General features: G+C 37.9%; 1 protein-coding gene across 1 annotated transcript in view; it reads right to left on the reverse strand.

The window, feature by feature from the left end:
* The window catches only part of LOC107588288 (uncharacterized aarF domain-containing protein kinase 1-like), a 111,035-nt gene that overhangs the window by 32,483 nt on the left and 64,806 nt on the right, over window positions 1-13,746 (reverse strand). Inside the window, exons 5-8 of the mRNA XM_016276324.1 lie at window positions 12,675-12,833; window positions 11,886-12,044; window positions 7,450-7,566; window positions 4,750-4,837 (exon numbers count right to left, since the gene is read on the reverse strand). Coding sequence (XP_016131810.1) covers window positions 4,750-4,837; window positions 7,450-7,566; window positions 11,886-12,044; window positions 12,675-12,833 — 523 coding nt within the window. The remainder of the gene's footprint in view (window positions 1-4,749; window positions 4,838-7,449; window positions 7,567-11,885; window positions 12,045-12,674; window positions 12,834-13,746) is intronic.

Genomic DNA, 13,746 nt, shown 5'->3' on the forward strand with positions numbered 1-13,746 from the left:
TATATATATATATATATATATAAATATATATATATATAAATAAAAACCATTAGACTAAAGGCCCGTTCACACCAAGGAGGACAACTATAAAGATAACGATAAAGATATAGTTCTAAAAATCGTTCTCAATATTAAAGAATAGCAGAGTCCACACCACAACTATAACGATAAAGTCAAAGAGAAACGATATCGTTGGAATCACTTTCAAAACGCTGATGAACGATAAACAATTGACAGCCAATCAGAATCCTTCCTGCTGTAACGAGCTCGAGAATTTAAAGCGGCAGACGAGTGTGCGCTTAGAATAAACAGACAATATCGTTCGCTCATGTGGAAGCTAATATCGTTATCTTTATAGTTATTGTTCTTGGTGTGAATGGGGCTTAATAGCCTTCTCAAAATCAGTCAAGTGGTCTTCCTTAAAATCAGACAAGTTTGAAAACTATTGTTTTTATACAGTGACCTCCACCTGTGTGTCCATACACATCTTTCTATATGATACCCACTGCATCACTTGACAGAGCACAAAACAAGAGCAATAAAGTACAAACTGATCCAACAGTAAGCCTAAAACACTTCCGAGGAGACAAAAACAAACATCAAGTGGTTCCAACCAGTCAAAGATTTGGTCTGATTCAGAAGATGTGGATTACAGTCTTTCACAACTTATTATTGCGGTTGTAATGACTCTTTGAGACAAACCAAATCATTTTAGCATGCCTTACAGCATCTCTCAAAGGGGACTCAACTTCCTGAGGAATATAATTGAGTTTGAGGCTTTTAATAGGCGCTGGAAATGAAGGAGCAACACTTAACAAGCGGCTTCACTCCAGCGCTGGCTCTGCTCTGTGTGACAGCTGGGTGTCTTCACCTCCTCATTACATACTTCATAATAATCACATAAATAATATCAACACATGCGCATACTCTGCCAAGCTCAGTCAGATCATGGAGAAAAGCACACTTGTGTGTAGTTTATATGACTCAGCGAAACACCTCTTAGCGAAGTTTGTTTTTGCCAACTTTTCACTAAGTTAGATTATCACTGTTCACACCGCCACAAATTGATACTTTTTTAAGACCAATTTTTTTTATACGAGTAGGATTTTTCAAATTAATACTTTTTAATCAGCAAAGACACATTACATTGATCAAAAGAGATGACTTCTATTTCAAATAAATGCTGTTATTTTTTACTTTCTATTCATCAAAAAATCCTGAAAAAAAGTATAATAGTTTCCACAAAATTATTATGCAGCACAGCTGTTTTCAACATATAATAATCAGAAATCTTTCTTGAGCAGCATATCAGAATGATTTGTGACACTGAAGACTGCAATAATGGCTGCTGAAAATTCAGCTTTACCTTCACAGGAATAAATTACATTTTGAAACTGTATTAACATAGAAAAGCGTTATTTTAAATTGTAATAATATTTCATAATATTACTGTTTTTATTCAAATAAATGCAGCCTTGATGAGCATAAGAGACATAAAAAAATATGGCTGACCCAAACTTTTGAATGTGAGTGTTTATACATTTATTGTACATTATTTTTTACTCATAATGCACTTATAATGACAGAAAATAGCTCAGAGTCAACACAACACATGTAGGCAATGCAAGTTTTAGTCTCTCTCTCATGTGATTACCCCATCCTGTTCCCTCTTCTCATAATTTCCTGTCATGTTTCATCAATTCCTTTAAAAAAAATGCCAAAATTGTAATAAAAATAGAAATCATTATTATTATTATTTTCCAATTCTGACATTCTGAGAGAAGGAAAAGAGCAAGAGAGAAAGGGGGTAATAAAAATAAAAAGATAAAAACACTACTAACATCTTAAGGCAAAAATAGCATCAGGGTTGATTCACCCTCCACTCTCAGTCTCTCTCAGAGCAGCATGGATGCTGTAACAGATCCAAGGCCCTCCAGAGACCTCGTGGAGTAGAGGAGGACTCTCACAGCAGCCCAAAGGCTCATGTGGCTATTTAAAGAGCGCTCAATTCTCTATGATGTAGGAATCACTGCTAATAGAGATAATTCCTTGCATTGCCTGACCCAGAAGGATCGGCCAGATGGGATTTGACTTACCACACACAGTCACACTATAAAAACACTGGTTACTATGTCACATGCTCTTAACTACGTGCTATTGGGGTTTTATTTTACAAACACAGCCAAAACCATGTTAACGCACAATATAAATAAAAAAAACTCACAATTAGCCTGATCATATGTTTACTTTCTTACTTTCATTCACTTATAACTTAATATCATAATAGCCCTGTTCCAAAACCTATAGAAGTCAACAGCAGCACTAACTGTAGACTAACCAAATGAAATAATAAAATAAGGTAACAAACAATAGGGAACTATAGCAACATACAAATGTTAGGCAAAATATTTCAAGCTTACTTAGACTGAGCTTTTTATTAGTAGTACTTTCCATTGTTGAATGGAAATTACTGAGCATGTTGCAATGCATTCTGGGATTGCATCATCCATGATGCTACTTTACAAATCGGTCAAAACAAGCCTAATGTTTTTGTCTACCATATAAAACAGCCATTGCACCAACATGCTTATGCTTACAGTAGGTTTAAGCACAGGGATAATTGGCGATTACTAATCTCATCACATACACAGCAGTCATTACTGATACTAATAAACTACATTCTATAAGGACCTTAGCTCAAGCTAATGTACGGCGTCTTTACACTCTGCTGGATCTGGGTAGTAAAGAAAATAATAAAACATTCAGAGATTCCGTGCACGTTGGCAGAACACAGAGAGAGAAGTCCATTCCAGCCATCATCAATCTTTTGATTACTTACACGCCAGCTCCCACACAGAAGCTCGCGGATGCCAGAGCCAGTTAATAATTCTATCCATTTTCAGAGGTAGACTCCATCATTTATTATGTTCTGTATCTATCTCATCAGCTGTCTAATAACTCTCATCATCATTGGCTAATGCCGGAGCCAGTATTCGGCCCAGATAAAGCGCTTGGCTACACTGTTTGCTTTATTTACTTTTGTGAGCATTGTAAAGGCTGACCGGCGGCTAATGAGTACTGCAGGGGGAGCGGTCGAGGTTACGGAGGGCAGGATCGTCCGTGATGCTGGCTAATATAGAATTGACTTTAATCATCTGGGAGGAATATTTTGCATGCAGTGATTTTATAATGTACTCTCAACCTCCGAGAGAGAAAAAGACTTAGAGAAAACAGAATTAACAGATTTTAAAGATCAGAATCAGTGTATATTATTGTATGTGTGTCAGCCGTGTCAGGTACTCAAGGTCTGTTGCTGTCACATGAAAAGAGTGTAAAAACATCTGTAGCTTCTGTCAGATATTATGAACCTGTGACCTCTATGCAAGAGAGAAACAGAGCAAAGGAGGAAGGAACAGGGTGATGGGGCATTTAGACCATGACTGACAGATTGAGGGGAAGTGAGGGTGTCTAGGGAGGACAGCTGACTGAACTTGACCTCTTTATGGTAAGTTAAAGAACCTAAAGCACTAGCCAGCTAAAGTAGATAAACACCACCTTGGCCAGGTTCGGAAAACAACAAACTACTGTAGGTTGGTTTAAGCTGGGGGGTTGGGGTTCAGCAGAAAAAATTACATCATAGGAGAAAAAAAATACCACAACATAATGATGTCATTACATTAAAGAAATGAACACTGCACTATGATGACATTACATTAAATATCATACTAGTCATACTAACCCTTTAGTAGACAACACATACTAATGTTATGACTTTTTACTCTTTCCACCCCTTCCAATCGGCCATCTACATTGTTTACCAGCACACAAAACTATATGCACACACAACCCTGCTCAGTAGAACAATTTCTCATTCTAACATTTGTCAACATATGCGTTGGGAGACACAAAATCCAATGACAGTATGAAATCTAACACTGATTAGAATTTCACACAGCTAATTTCCCAAAGGGTCTTTCCCTATTTGCCAGGATTTCCAACCAACAAACTGAAATTTAATAGTGCTTATACAATTAGCATATGTCCAGTTTATTATATGAATGGATTCAGTGATAAACACATGCAAACTGACAGATAATGGAAGTATAGCATCCATTCATTTAAAGCCGACACTGATTAACTAAATTTATGAGTGCATGTGTGTCTGTGTATATATATATATATATATATATATATACTGTATATATGCAAACACACATATAATAATTTTTAAATAAAAATCACATTAGATATAAAATTGTCTATTATAATGCAATGCCATAGACATTTTAAGCATAAACTGCTAATATTTATTATATAAATATAAAATAATATTCATTATAACTAATAAATACAATTATAGAAACATGAAAATTAGAAGATACAAAAATTTTATAATATTATAACTGTAATATTAGACAGAATTCTACAACTATGGCTTCCACTAACATTTCACTAAAGTATACTAAATTATAAAATGAAAAAAAAAAGCTTTTTCTAAAATGTTTTCCTTAAAATAATGTACTTGTATAATATTTCTTTAAAATAAATGCCACTTGGTTTGATATTTTGGCATATAAAGAAAATATATTCATATACAGTAACTGTGGCTTACGTGTGTTTTTTGGGGGCTACTGTATTTACATTTCTGCTTCGTTTCTTTGAATATAAAGTAAAGCTTTTCACACAAAACTCTGACTGTGGGTGCGGTTTAAAGCACCAAAAACATGCTCTTCAGTCTTCAGGTCCCGCTGCTCGGATGCCCTTCCAGAGAGCAGACTAATTTCCTCTTGCAGCCTCCAGCTCTGTTTCCCACCAGCTCTGCTAACTCCCCGTAGCTCTGCGATTTTAAAATAAAGTGTCTTTTTAAGCAAGCGGGCTGTACTGCCTTTTCAACCTGTTCCAATGGAGAGCGTCTCTTAAGTAAAGCCCCATTGTGCGGCCACGTGGCACGCTTGCTAATACCATGATCACTTTTATTCCCCCGAACCTCTAAAACCCTCTTAAAAGTGCTCAGACGCAGTCGTGCACACACACGCACAGCACCACATTAAACCGAGAGAGGGAAAATATAAGCGGAAGCATTCGCTAAATTGCTGCACTCCAAATGAGTCTGATGAACCGAGCCCTTTGATTGCATTTTCAAGCTCTGCATAAAATGTGTACGCCATTTTCTTTTAAAACGCATCCTCATATGCCACACTGTACCGGGAACATCAGTTAATCAGTGCCGCCCATAACCCAGTCCGCTATCTCCAAAGAAAAAGAAAAACAGCTTGGCAGAAAAAATCCAAGCAGTGGTTGTGCGTGACAGCAAGTAAAGGAAAATAAATGTTATGTGCACTCGTGGGTACATGTGAGTGCGAGCGAGAGGGGGGTGTGATAAACGCTTGATGTGCCATCCACCCGCCGACCGTTCCCTCCTCCGTCTTTCAAAGGTGTGCGGTGCCCTTTAAGCACGGCTCAGTGGCTTATGAGACCAGTTTCAGGCCGTGTTTACCCGTCTGTCAGGCTCACTGATGCCTGGGTGTACAACGATAAGGAAAGGTTGCCGTTTAAAGCCTCAGCGAGCTTTGCTAAACAAACTGGCAGCAAATGTGCATATTAAATCGGACAGACAAAACAGGTCGGAGGAAATATAATGACAGAGTGACACAAACAAAGCAGGTGCTAAAATGATCCCATTTAGTCACTTAACAAAAGCCAGCACGTTCGCACAGCTTTCAGCGGCTGCAGTCTTTTTCTCGCTCTGCGTTTCTAACCATCTCATCATCTATCTCGCTGTCTGCTTTCCATATTTCCCTCTCTTCCATGGGTGAGAGATCCATGAAATCTGGGAATATGATGAAGGAAGCTGCATTTGAAATAACTAAAATATTGAACAGAACAAGATGTGATATTTGGGTGAACAGGAAGGCATCGATGAACAGCATCCATGTTTATAGGAAGTGTTTTGAGGAGACTAGAGCTGGGCGGCAAGATGGTATATATTGCAAGTGTGCAAATTTTGAAGAATGTTGAGGATCAAACAACACTGGACCCCACTGACTTTCATTGTATGGACAAAAACAGACATTCTTTTTTTAATGAGAAAGACACGCATCAAAAAATGACAATATACCACAGTATATTGTACAATATACCACGATATACCACAGTATATATACCACAGTATATTGTATATAAGTATATTGGAATATATAAGTATATAGGCATCATCATACTTCATGGAAATAAACTTAAGACATTTTATTACAACGTTTGAATAGACTTTAAATAGACTTCAACAGCAACTATTCAGTGTGAAAACGCCTAAATAGAAAAATCTTTAGTGTTTCCATCAACATATGTCAACAAAGACCTGTGCAACCCATTTAAGACTATTTATGGACCTAATAAAAAGAAACAATGGATTAAATATATTTAATATGCACTATATTATCCAAAAACAGGCATTACCACACGTTATTGGAAATATAAACATTTTTAACTGAATTTCCAGCCCAAATTTGTAAACTGTGCAAGATACTGTGATATAAACTTATGGGAAATGTTATATAAGATTTTGATCATAACGCCCACCTGTGAGCATTGCAATGATGAGAGCATTGCAAAATTTGTGATTTGCATGTTAGGAGGAGTGAAGTTCACTTATCTATCTTTTTATCCATTTAATTTTATTTAAACTATTCCCAACTAGCTGACAAAGTGATAACTTTACCCTACATCACCATCATCAAAAAACAAGAAAATGATAATGCACTGGCAATCTTGATGTAAAATATCCCCGTGTGAACAGACACTGGCCCATCGATCAATAGTCCATTAGCATTTGTTTCTCCGTTATCCCCCAGGCCTCACAAAAGTCATCTCCCTCAGTTTATTCGTCCCCTGGCCCCGCATAACTACAGATTAGCTCACTCAGTAGGGCCTCCATTCTAACCGAAGGCATTGTGTGCAACCGCATTCACCCTGAGACCAGAGTCACCTTAACGAAAGCGCAAAATTAAAAAGGCGCTCGATCTCGCAGCGCCCTTGTGCTTGTGCTGACAAAAGTGGCGGAGTAGAATAAATTGCAGCCACGACGGAAAAACAGTCTGTGATATAAATATGAAAAAGAGCCTGATTTAATTTAGTGCTCATCTGCTAAGGGCTAGAAAAATGAAATGAAATTTGAGAGGCATAATTCATCAAACCAAGCAGCCTCCATTTCAGCGATGTCAAAGCCTCTCGGAACAGGGCAAAGAGAAAAGTCTTCAAAGCTTCCAGAACCCATGGCATCAAACGTCGCAGGGAACGTGACTGCTTCATTAGCATAGTGAAATTACTGATTAAGCGATCTTGAGTGCTGGAGCTGAGGCAAGTGTTGTTTGTTGGGCTGCTGTTCAGAGTGTTTCTGAGGAACTGGTGCTCTGTTTTAGAGTTCTGCAGAGGTAAGGGCATCTCTCTTACCTCATTGACATTGATGCCGTTTCTCCTCATGTACTCTCGGTCGTTGACCTGACCACCCTCTGCGTAGTCCATGGTTAGAATACGCTTGGTGGAAAGGTCCCAGTGAATCTTCGGGATCTGGGAGAAAACAAAACAAAGTTCAGATTCACAGCAAATGTCATATACTTGCAGCGAGTCAGTTTTTACAGGATGAGCTGTGCCACATCTTATTTCAGTTGTTCTAGGCAAATTAGATATGCATTTTAAATAAATAATTAAAAGAATATCCCTAAAACACAATCCCATTCCCAAGTCTTATTTTTGACATTTAACATTTTTGCACTTCTGTGATCCAGCTAGGAAAATTTTCTATCTTCAGAACATTTCAAAGTAGTTAAACAATTTTCAGTGTATTGTATTTATTTAGATGGAAGGAAGTATTTTTTAGAGTGTTGCTATGGTTGCAATACAGTTGCTAGAGAGTTCTAAATGTTTTTTAGAGTATTGCCGTGTGGTTTCTAGGGAGCGAAGTATTTTTTTTAAGCATTGTTATGCGGTTACTAGAGAGTTGAGTAGTTTTATGCTGTGCAGTCCCTAGTGTGCTCTGAGTGTTTTTTTAAAGCATTGCTATAAGGTTGCTAAGAAGTTGCTTTGTAGTTGCAAGAGGAAAATGAGAAACAAGAGACCAAAAAATACAGATGAGCTAAAGGCCACTGTCAAAGAAACCTGGGGTTCCATACCACCTCAGCAGTGCCACAAACTGATCACATCCATGCCACGTTGAATTGAGGCAGTAATTAAAGCAAAAGGAGCCCCTACCAAGTATTGAGTACATGTACAGTAAATGAACATACTTTCCAGAAGGCCAACAATTCACTAAAAATGTTTTTTTTAATTGGTCTTATGAAGTATTCTAATTGGTTGAGATAGTGCAAAGTTCAAGAATCAGGAAAGGCAGAGGTAGGAACCCGGCAAACATATCTTTACTAACAAAATGAACATAAACAACAAAACAAAAGTAAGTGGCAGCCGACTCACAGCAGACTGCCGCATAACAAAACCAATATGTAAAGTCCAAGGCCTGGTCCTCTCTCACCTTTCACTGGTTGCCAGGTCTGCGAAACAAAACCAACCCAATTGCTAATCAAAACTAGCCTCAACATTATTTTTTTCCCACATTTTTTCCCTTCGCCTGGGGTCCCTTCTGTCAAATTTGCATTCTGGGAAGGTTGCTTTAACCCCCAGACTAAAAACTATAAGTTCCTAGTGTGTTTTAAGTGGTTTTTAGAGATGTGGTTTCTATGGAGATGAGTGTTTTAAGTGTTCATATGCAGTTGATAGGGTGTTTTGAGTGGCTTTTAGAGCATTGCTATGCAGTTTCTTTGGTGTTTTGCTGGACACATTATGCACCAAAGATTAATATTTAACGTTAGATGTTTGTTCAAATCTCTAAACCAGAGTATGAGCGAGAATAGTGGTGATAATTGACTTATTAAACAGCAGTAATGAAACTAAACACTGGAAAACAGTTATAAACAGTTAACCACATTTAAAGGGGTCCTATTATGCTTTTTCACTTTTTTAATGTTAGTCAGTGTGTAGTGTGTTATGTTTGGGCATAAAAAAGGTTTCGAAAATTACAAATCTCAAAGTCCACTCCAAAGGGAGATATTTAGTTTTTAAAAAATCTCTTTTCAAGAACTACAACGAACGTCTCGTTTGGGCTACAGCGTTGGTTTCCGGGCTTTGTGATATCACAAAGCGGCTCATTAGAATATCATTCAAATAATTCCCGCCTACAGAAATTAGAATGGTTGGGGGGTGGGGAGGGGCGAGGTTGTGGTTAGAACACTTGGTTGAGTGAGTGCATCAGACGAGATGACGAAGACGACGATGAAGAAGTGCTGCTGCAGAGTGAGTGCATCAGAGAAAACGAAGAAGAAGAGCTGCTGTGCTGTAGTGTCACATTTTCGGCATGTCTAGAACAATTCTTACAAGTACAACACGACGTAGCTGGACTGAACGGCGCTGCCGGTGTGCCCACACTCATAGAAAATAATGTATTCGAATTTTAAAGACATGGCGCGACGTGACGCTGCACTTCTCGTCCGGTGTGCGACCGCCTGAAACGCTGTTTTTTTTCACCTCCGTGCCTAAACGTCTTTGTTTGGGCTTCCGAAAGCAGATGATGTCAGGAAACAGTGGTTGCAATTTATTATTTAACTATGTTCCTGAGCATTATAATGCCAATTTGCTATTGTGTGTTGCGCATTTTACTGAGGACAGCTTCCACAACATGAGGGAGTACAGTGCCGGATTTGCCAAAAAGCTTTTGTTGAAAGACGGAGCAAGGGGCGTGACAGTACTGAAACACCGTCTAAGCTGTTTGCCAATCACAACGCACTGGGACAGCTAACCAATCACAACACATTTTGTTTTTCGGAAGGTGGACCTTCATCAAAGCCGGAACTAATCGAGCCGTTTGTGCCAGGCTGGGGAGAAAGGTACTTTAATAATGTAAATTATGTGAAAAAGAATGCGTTTTTCAAACCCCCAAGCATGAGAGCATGTTCTAATAAACCCCCAAAACAAAATCAAGACTTTGTAAAAGAGCATAATAGGACCCCTTTAAATGCGGGAGTGAATGGCAGCGTGGTAACCATAGCAACGTTGTGGCGTCTCGGAGAGAATGGTGGCCTGCAGATTAGCTAGTTTTGTGTTAGCTGCTGTTGACAAAACAAACTAATTAGACTGCAAAGACATGCGAAAATACGCAAAACGTTATTTAATCGCCGTCGTTGGGAGAGGCGCCGTAATCTAGTTTTGTTCTTTAAACTGTTGTTATTGAACAGCCTACACTCTCTTGACCTCTCGGTCCACAATACACCTCTCTCCGCCATCCTGTCAGATCTGAGGTAAACACTTGACGCTTGACAATACGAGCACATTGGCGTGCTTCTCGTGACATCATCTTTAACAACTAGTTGTTCAGTTCGGTAAATGCGGTTGTCACTACCTGTATTTTTCGGGAGTTAATACTATTGTCGAATGTGGCTGTCACTCCCGTATTTTAGTGAATTATGTGTGTACAGAACGTGATTAAGGGGTAAAAGGTGAACTGACAACCGAATTTAGCTGTAGTGTGTACGTGGCCTATCTGTACTTCCAGACAATGGCATCGAGAAAATGGGTTCCAGCTATAAGATTTTCTGTGACGGATAATGCCAGATGCTCAGAATTAGCTATAATCTGCACATAAAGCTCAAAGCAGAAGGCATTATTGATGCGTTAGATGACCTTCCTTTTCCATACAACAGCTTCCTGTTCCTGAACATCACTGCTTATCTGGTGCATCGCTCTACCACCTCATCTCACTAATTAAAAACGTTCTCTACATAATGAGGAAGATTTACTGTTTTTTTTCCCTCTATGATGATTTTCTTCCACCTGATACTAAGGCCTGGCTTTTGCCACCACCTCCAGCTACACACTTTCAGCCTAGTTCCTCTCCCACTCTCTTTATCAAACGAACGTCAACTATAAAAAATCCCTCCGTTACCACTATATAAACAGAGCCATTTTTCAGCTCAGTGTCTGCCTTGTGGAACAGCCAAACACTCTAAACTGCCTGCGAATCCGCTGCACTGCCAGTGCTGTATAATCACGCTTGTTTTACAGGGTGAGAGGCTGATGCAGAGAGCCGGGGATTTATTCCTGACATGGCGGCTTGTGCTCCGCTGTCAAATGTTTTGACAGAGCTAATAGTGTGCATTAGAGGCACAGATCTGCGGGTGTAAACCCAGGCAATTCTCATTACCCTGCAGGGCCAGCCAGGTCTCTTTGTTATTCATTAAAAATGAAAGAGGGACTTGCCTGGAGCATTTGGCACTTGTTATGACAGATTATTTACCTTGCAAAGTCTTTTTGCTGGGGAGAAATATGAGGGTACTCTGATTCGTGGCGTCTAGCCGAAACGGTGTGAAAAAAGTGTAAGTTGAAGCTAGTATGGTGTTTTAGTGGGACTTGCAATATGACTTGCTTCACTTGAAAGTTGACAATTCTCAGAATAAGATGTAGAAATGTCAAAAAAGTCTGAGATTTTTGTTTTGTAGTGCTGAAGTCTGTTGAAATATGAGTTTTCGCTCATTTTCCATTGCATTCGTACAGCCTTGAAGGGCACACTACTCTTTGAGTCTTTCCAAAAAGTAAAGCAACTAAATTAATTCCTGAAGGCTGTTGAGTATAAATCAGTGGTCACTTCAATAAAGTAATTTAGCCATTTATGAACCTGGCTAGCAAGTTTTATTTTATTTTAAAACCCGATGTCATTTAAGACACTAAGATCTTTTAAAAAGGCCAATTGCTGCCGTACACACAAAGACTGTCAATGGGAAAAAATATTTACTTTTTTTTTGATGGTTTTACTAAATGCCACACTGAATAACACTGTCACAAACCTTCAAAAACTTGAACTGCTTGAGCATGTCTGCTATTTTCTCAGCGTTTCGTCCCTCATTGAGGAAGTCCAGCTCTAGAGGCATGTTCTTCTTGGCTTCTTCCACCAGCCACATAAAGGCAAAGTCTGGAAACAACCAGTGGACAACCTGCAGGAGAAACTGAAAACAGACACACATTTAGTTTTATTTATTTACGCTATCCATTGCATGTATATTATATAAAAAAGTTTCATCAGGCCAGAAAAGTAAAATTAAATTACAAATGTAAATAATATGTTTACATTTTTTATATTTTATTGATTTTTTTTATTTTATTTTACTTTTTTGGACTAAAACTTTTCTGAAACTATTTCACATAACATGCATGCAATGGATAAAGTACAATCAATCAGTCAGTTGCGAAATAAACCCCAAAAGAGTGTCGCAGACTCTGACGAAAGCAAAAAAGTAAAAAAAAAAAGTACTAAAGATCTTACAGTCTCTGGAAAGGGTATGTAAACTGTATAAATACATTAAACTGAAGCCCAGACTCTAAATAAGACCTGGCCGTAATAAAGCAATTATATGTGATACAAATGAAATTGTAGGTGCATGGACAAATGGCTATTTGCAATTAAATGAATGAATAAAACTGTTGGTTAAATGATGGATTCTATTTTATAAAGCACTAATGGGAGGTGAATAGGCCCCTAGACGGATCGAGCTATACATAGGTGTGTGACAATGACAGAACGTGTGAATTAGGCATCAGAAACCAGGCATCGGCAGCCCTGCTCCCTCGGTAATTACCTCCATCACAACAATGTCCTTGGAGCTTTGGTGCTGGACCTTGGGATGTTGCACCTTCACTGCCACCGTCCTACCATCAGGAAGTACCGCTTTGTGGACCTGAGCGAGGGAGGCGGCCCCTTGAGGCTTTTCCTCAAACTGGATGAAAAGATCGCTGAGCTGAGGAGAGAATTTTATTTAAAGGTTAGAAAACCGGAAAGATGCAGGAACTCTATTGTACTGGAATGCCGTAGTTGTTTTAACACTGGATAAAAATTCCATTTAAATGACTGCCTGTTTGTTTTTCAAAGAAACTTGCAGTACACTCAGGGACGAATTCAGGAAGCTACTAAGATAAGAAACTGCACTATGTATTGAGAGTTTATGGTTTTTGGTCATGTTTGCACTGTTCTAGGTTTAAAACAACTAATTAATGAAGTCTAAAATAATTTAAATTATTAAAGTTTTTATTTATTTTTTTTTTTTTGAAAAGCAATCTTTAGCTTTTTTATAGGAATACTATATATATAAAGAATATATATATATAAAAAAACCAATAATTAAATAAAAACATAAAAACCTTTTTTATTATATATAATATATTATTTATATTAATATATATTTATATTATGTTATTTTAATATATTAAAATATAAATATTTAGTATGAGAAAAAAACCCTCTTTATTATAAATAATATAATTTTCAGGATTGTATAAAAAAAAAATTAATATAATGTAAAATTATATAATCCAAAATAATATAATAATAACAAAGGGAAGCCTGTACTGAGGACCGAGACAAATATAACAAAACCCTTCACCACACAAATCCATAAAGCTGATACTTAATGCATAAAAAAATTATTTTAATGACATGCCCAGCCTCTTCATTTCCATCTAAACTTGAACAAATCAAATGTATTGACTCTTTCCAACACTTCCCCAAAAATGTGTTATACTAAATGTAAACACGGTCTACAAAGAAATATGATATTCAACAAGGAACAAATCATTTAATTGCCAGTTCAGTTATAACAGCGGGGGAAATTATGTTGAGCAGGGTGTAAGCAGGGCATCTTGTAAATGCAGTTG

Source organism: Sinocyclocheilus grahami, unplaced genomic scaffold, assembly GCF_001515645.1.
Source record: "Sinocyclocheilus grahami isolate Dianchi unplaced genomic scaffold, SAMN03320097.WGS_v1.1 scaffold101.1, whole genome shotgun sequence".
In the NCBI taxonomy this organism is placed as follows: Eukaryota; Metazoa; Chordata; class Actinopteri; order Cypriniformes; family Cyprinidae; genus Sinocyclocheilus; species Sinocyclocheilus grahami.